The sequence below is a fragment of the Salmo salar genome, chromosome ssa22 (genome assembly GCF_905237065.1).
Source record: "Salmo salar chromosome ssa22, Ssal_v3.1, whole genome shotgun sequence".
NCBI classification, from domain to species: Eukaryota; Metazoa; Chordata; class Actinopteri; order Salmoniformes; family Salmonidae; genus Salmo; species Salmo salar.
In genome coordinates, this window is record NC_059463.1 from 28,461,501 (window position 1) to 28,467,500 (window position 6,000).

The window sequence follows — 6,000 nt, forward strand, 5'->3', positions numbered from 1 at the left end:
TGCAGTGTGTTATCCTGGAGGGTTTGTATAAAATGAAAATATGCTCACACACGTTTGGTCCTCATTCAAAAACAATTGGCTGTGAATGTATGGATTTTCTCCTCTGCGGTTCTCAGACTGTTACTAATTGTTACTCTCCAATACCAATCAGTTGTCATGGCTCTGGGCTACGTCAGTGCGCGCTAACATCAAAAGCTTTCCTGTTGCGTTGTGAATGAATTGACTAATGATGTCTCTGTACCATGTAGGCCTAATGCTCAGAGGTCTGTCCCTGCACATGATCGGGGTATGTGTATTTACTGTCATATCACTGTCTTTCTGTACTGTGTATTTTTTACTAGACCTATATCATAGTCTACATGTAGCTTCATGTAATCTATTTGTCCTCTTTCCATGATCCCTACAGCTCCTTCTCCACTTTAACACTAGCGCCTCTATCCTTATCTAAAACAACCACTAGGCTTGAAGCTGCTGTATTGTGTTGCATGTTTTGATTCATGTTGTAAATCAGGGTCACACAATGCAAATCCTAATCGTCTGGGCCACTGTGTCTGCAGTGTGCAGTAGTTTTGTTACCACATTACTTTGTAGTAGCCCGTCACCCAGTCATATAGCCTGCCTAGTGTTGTTAGTATGAGTTAGTTATTGGCAGTGTTTACTGCAGGATATGTCTGTGATGTTGTTGTCCCCTTCCCTGATGTCACTGAGCTAAATGGGTCTGGGGGGGTGCTGGATTAAGAGGCATATGTGGTGGAGGGAGGGGAGGATTATGTGGAGGCTACGCAGGGGAGAATGGAGTATGTGTCCTTGTCTCTGTGTCCTGCTCGGTGCTTTGATTGCCAATGCTGATATCATTGAAGAAATACTGAATAAAGTCCCATAAGCGGGAAATATAATACCATATCTCATATAGGGGTGTTAACATGTGCTGGGGAGGGCTAGCACCATCACCTGCTGTAGTCATGTCTAAACCTGCCGACATAGACATGCTGCTTTAACCCAGTGGTCTAGCAACACAGTTGGACGCTTCCAGGTGCTCTAGATGTGAGTGGGTTGCTTTGCTTTAGCCTCCCAGTAGGCCTAGCTCTGTCCGCATGTCTATCTTGGACATGCTGTCCTACAATCTGTGGGGCATAGCGTTCTCTATGAATTTTTTGGGGGGGAAGAAAAGCGTTTAAATTGAGTGTGTGTGCGTGCGTGCGTGCCCGTTTGTGTGCAGCAGATGGCAAAGACTAATTGTCAGAGGTTTTGTACAGTGCCTTCAGAAAGTATTGAATTTCTCCACAACCTGAATTTAAAATGGATTAAATTGAGATGTTTTGCATCTCCTCTTCATTGACTGTACCAGATTTGCCAGTTCTTGCTGTGAGATGTTACCCCACTCTTCCACCAAGCCACCTGCAAGTTCCCAGACATTTCTGGGGGGGAATGGCCCTAGCCCTCACCCTCCGATCCAAAAGGTTGAGCACGTCTGTTGCCGGGGAAGTCTGGTGAGGACCTGCCTTACAACAGGCCTACAAGCCCTCAGTCCAGCCTCTCTCAGCCTATTGCGGACAGTCTGAGCACCGATGGAGGGATTGTGCATTCCTGGTGTAACTCGGGCAGTTGTTGTTGCCATCCTGTACCTGTCCCGCAGGTGTGATGTTCGGATGTACCGATCCTGTGCAGGTGTTGTTACACGTGGTCTGCCACTGCGAGGACGATCAGCTGTCCGTCCTGTCTCCCTGTAGCGCTGTCTTAGGCGTCTCACAGTATGGACATTGCAATTTATTGCTCTGGCCACATCTGCAGTCCTCATGCCTCCTTGCAGCATGCCTAAGGCATGTTCACGCAGATGAGCAGGGACCCTGGTCATCTTTCTTTTGGTGTTTTTCAGTCAGTAGAAAGGCCTCTTTAGTGTCCTAAGTTTTCGTAACTGTGACCTTAACTGCCTACCGTCTGTAAGCTGTTAGTGTCTTAACGACCGTTCCACAGGTGCATGTTCATGAATTGTTTATGGTTCATTGAACAAGCATGGGAAACAGTGTTTAAACCCTTTACAATGAAGATCTGTGAAGTTATTTGGATTTTTACGAATTATCTTTGAAAGACAGTGTCCTGAAAAGGGGACATTTATTTTTTTGCAGAGTTTAGTAATTAACATGATTTTTTACCTCATCTGTACCCCACACATACAATTATCTGTAAGGTCCCTCAGTCCCTCAGTGCATTTCGAACACAGATTCAACCACAAAGACCAGGGAGATTTTCCAATGCCTCGCAAAGGGCACCTATTGGTAGATTGGTAAACATAAAAAAAACAGATATTGAATATCCTATTAAGCATGGTGAAGTTATTTATTACACTTTGGATGGTGTGTCAATACACCCAGTCACTGCACAAATACAGGCGTCCTTTCTAACTCAGTTACCAGAGAGGAAGGAAACCGCTCAGGGATTTCAGCATGAGGCCAATGGTGACTTTAAAACAGTTACAGAGTTTAATGGCTGTGATACAAGAACTGTGGCTGGATCAAAAGCATTGTAGTTACTCCAAAATACTAATCTGAATGACAGAGTGAAATAAGGAATACAAATATTCCAAAACATGCATCCTGTTTGCAATAAGGCACTAAAGTAATACTGCAAAAAATGTGGCAAAGAAATTAACTTTTTGTCCTGAGTACAAAGTGTTATGTTTGGGGCAAACGCAACACATCACTGAGTACCACTCTTGATATTTTCAGGCATGGTGGTGGCTGCATCATGTTATGGGTATGCTTGTCATCGGCAAGGACTGGGGAGTTATTTAGGATAAAAAGAAACGTAATAGAGCTCAGCACAGGCAAAATCCTAGTGGGAAACTTGGTTCAGTCTGCTTTCCAACAGACACTGGGAGATGAATACACAAGGCCAAATATACACTGCAGTTGCTTACCAAGACGACACTAAGTGGCCTAGTTACAGTTTTGACTTAACTCAGCTTGAAAATCTACGGCAGGACTTGAAAATGGCTGTCTAGCAATGATCAACAACCAACTTGACAGAGCTTGAAGAATTAAAAAATAATAATAATAATGTGCAAATATTGTCCAATCCAGGGGTGCTAAGTTCTTAGGGACTTACCCCGAAAGACGATACCAGCTGTCAGCTGTCATCGATACCAAAGTTGATTCGAACATGTATTGACTTAGGGGGTTGAATACTTATCAAATCAAGATATATTACAGTATTTTTTTTTTGTATTTGTATTTGATTTTTTATGTTTGAATTTTTCTTCCACTTTGATAGTACAGAGTATTTTGTGTAGATTGTTGACAAAAAAGGACAATTCAATAAATTTGAATCCCACTTTGTAACACAACAAAATGTGAAAAATGTCAAGGGGTGTGAATACTTTTTAAAGGCACTGTAGCTGAATGAATGGACAGCCATTGTAATGGAGCCCAGAGTCTGTCTGTCTGTATGTGTTTTGATGAGTCCCAGTTGTTCTGGCATCTTTCATTGGGTGATTTGGCCCTGGTCAATTTTCCCGACAGCCATTAGGGCTATCAGAGCATGCTGTTGGACACACACACACTCATCTACAGGGTTCATCTGTCATAAAATAGAACCTTCTGCATCTCAGGGGTCCCATCCAGTCCAAAGGCCTTATGGGTATGCTACGATAGCTCTGTGCAGGAAAACACACACACACAGTTTAGCAAACTTCCACGTAGCTTTTGAGCTCATCCCTCATCTTTTGGTTATTAAGCCTCTATCGCTCTCTCTCGCTCTCTGTCTGTGTGTGTATTTTCTATGGGACAGACACAATTGGGTCTTTGTCCTGTGTCTGCCTGCCTGTGTAGTGTGTACTTTCTCACCCTGCTGTGTCCGTCTCAGGGGAAGGTGTTGTCATTGTTCTCCCCCCCACCTCGCCTCCCCGCTCTCTGACCAGCAGGCCAGGTCTCCATGGCAACGGGTGGCTGGCGTCCGACTAAATGTATCTCTGTTAATGAGCACTCCACCTGAATGGCCCTCAGTGTGGGCTGTATACCACAGAGACTGCTGCCACACACACACATCACTCCGACGACTCCTGCTGCTGCTGCCTGACACACACTGCAATGGGAAAGTACACAGCTCAGAGTCAGCAAGTCTGTGGAGAGACTAACACACCCCTGACGCTGTCACACAGTAGGGAGGCTCCTCTGTGCTGTATACGAAGCCACAACACCGCTGCTGAGAGCTGTTGAGGGTCGGAGGGGAGTCTACTAGTGTAGGCCCATTTTGTAGGTGATGATGCAAGAGTTCTGGCTGTGAAAATATGTGTTTTAATGTTTGCTCTTGATGTAGCAAATCCATGCAAACTCACTCTCTCTCTCCCTCCCAGTTTTATAACTTTTTATTTTCTTTTGTGTAATGTTTGTTATTTGTTGTTTAACGCTCTCTCTGTCTCTTTCTCTCCCTCCCTTTGTCTCTCCATCGCCCTCCCTCTCTAGATCTGCGTGGTGTAGCAGGGCAGGACAAGTCCCTGAAGTCTCAGCGCTCCCTCCCTGGGACGCCCATCACTAACACACTCAAACACTTCCCCATCGACCTGCGTACATCCATGGACGGAAAGTACAAGGAGATTGCCGAGGTGAGATCACAGGGACACAGTGTTATCACTACCCAAGCGTGTGTGTATTTGTGTGCGACTGCTTGTGTTTTTAGATGTTTGTGTGTGTTAAATGCTCATATTGTTTATGGACGTTAGTGTATGGTAATGATTCTTTAACTCTTCCTGTGCGTGTAGTGTGTGTTGTAATGTTAATTTGATGGTGTATCTCTCAGGAGCTGTTCACGCGCAGCCTGACGGAGAGTGAGATGCGCACCGCTCCTTATGAGTTCCCTGAGGACAGCCCCATCGAGCAGCTGGAGGAGCGACGCCAACGCCTGGAGAGGCAGATCAGCCAGGACATCAAGTGAGAGACGTAGCAGCAGCAGACATGCACACACACACACATGCACACCCAAACAACCCACCTCTACCCACAGGAACTCATACACGCTCAACAGCTTCCATCATGTAGTTGCAAGCTACCAGCTAACTAACATAAGCAAACAGCTAATTGAATCAGTCCGTAGCATTCACATCCTAGTGTTCCAGTCTGTTCCACCCACGGGAGAGGGAGAGGGAGGGGGAGGGAGTTCTGTCTGTGTTGCTGGTGTGGTGATGGCCGGTTTCACTAAGCCAATCTCGGGGTGGATCTGACACAAAGGAATCCTTGCTCCACTCAATGCAGCAGGGTCATGTGACCAGTCAAGGTATATGTACCACTGCTAACTGATCATGTTTCTCTGTTTGTCTCATCCCACCTGATCACTCTTCACACTCTGGTCCCATTTGTGTGTCATGTGCGTTTCTGTGGCTCTTTTGTGTGTTTTGTTTGTGTACCTGTATTTGCATCCTCTCTGTCTGTCTTTCTGTGTTTCTGTGTGCACGTGTGCTTGTGTTTCTGTGTGCTTTTGTGGCCCTTTCTCTTTCCTTTTGCTTTGCCTCACCCGTACCCATGGTGCCCCCCTGCCTTCTGACCTCGCCTCGCCGCCCTGCGCTCCGCACTACGCCACGCCAGGCTTGAGCCAGAGATCCTGCTCCGCGCCAAGCAGGAGTTCATGAAAATCGACAGCGATGCCGACCTGGAGTGAGTGAGCTGTCCTTTCAGTCTCTCTCTGTCTTTTGCCTTTTCCTAACAATCTTGCTACTGCACAAAGTCATGTTTTTACCTACATCTGCACACCGTATGTACAATCCTTGGCACTCATTTGCTGAAGAGTTTGTCATATATTGAGAATGTTCCAGTCCAACTCCATTCCAACTCCATTAACTAAATACCGTATGAGTTTCCTGTTCCCAGGTGATGTGAGGTATAGATTACCACAGGTGATTTTTATTTAACCTTTATTTAACTAGGCAAGGTGATGAGTTGTTGATGTTGAGTCTTCAGGCGGGCCTCTGAGGTGGCAGGCTGTTAATACATTTACATTTGAGTCATTTAG

At 45.6% G+C, this 6,000-nt stretch overlaps 1 protein-coding gene across 8 annotated transcripts in view; it reads left to right on the forward strand.

Annotated features, from left to right (window-relative positions):
- The window catches only part of LOC106583055 (AMP deaminase 2), a 58,907-nt gene that overhangs the window by 40,628 nt on the left and 12,279 nt on the right, over window positions 1-6,000 (forward strand). For 5 of the 8 annotated variants that reach the window (XM_045705355.1, XM_045705356.1, XM_045705353.1 and 2 more), the window contains 3 exons: window positions 4,461-4,600; window positions 4,795-4,925; window positions 5,577-5,645. In XM_045705355.1, the coding sequence (XP_045561311.1) occupies window positions 4,461-4,600; window positions 4,795-4,925; window positions 5,577-5,645 (340 nt within the window). Of the gene's footprint in view, window positions 1-3,322; window positions 4,255-4,460; window positions 4,601-4,794; window positions 4,926-5,576; window positions 5,646-6,000 lie in introns of those variants that run through there. The other 3 variants (XM_045705358.1, XM_045705360.1, XM_045705354.1) reach the window with 3 other exon arrangements.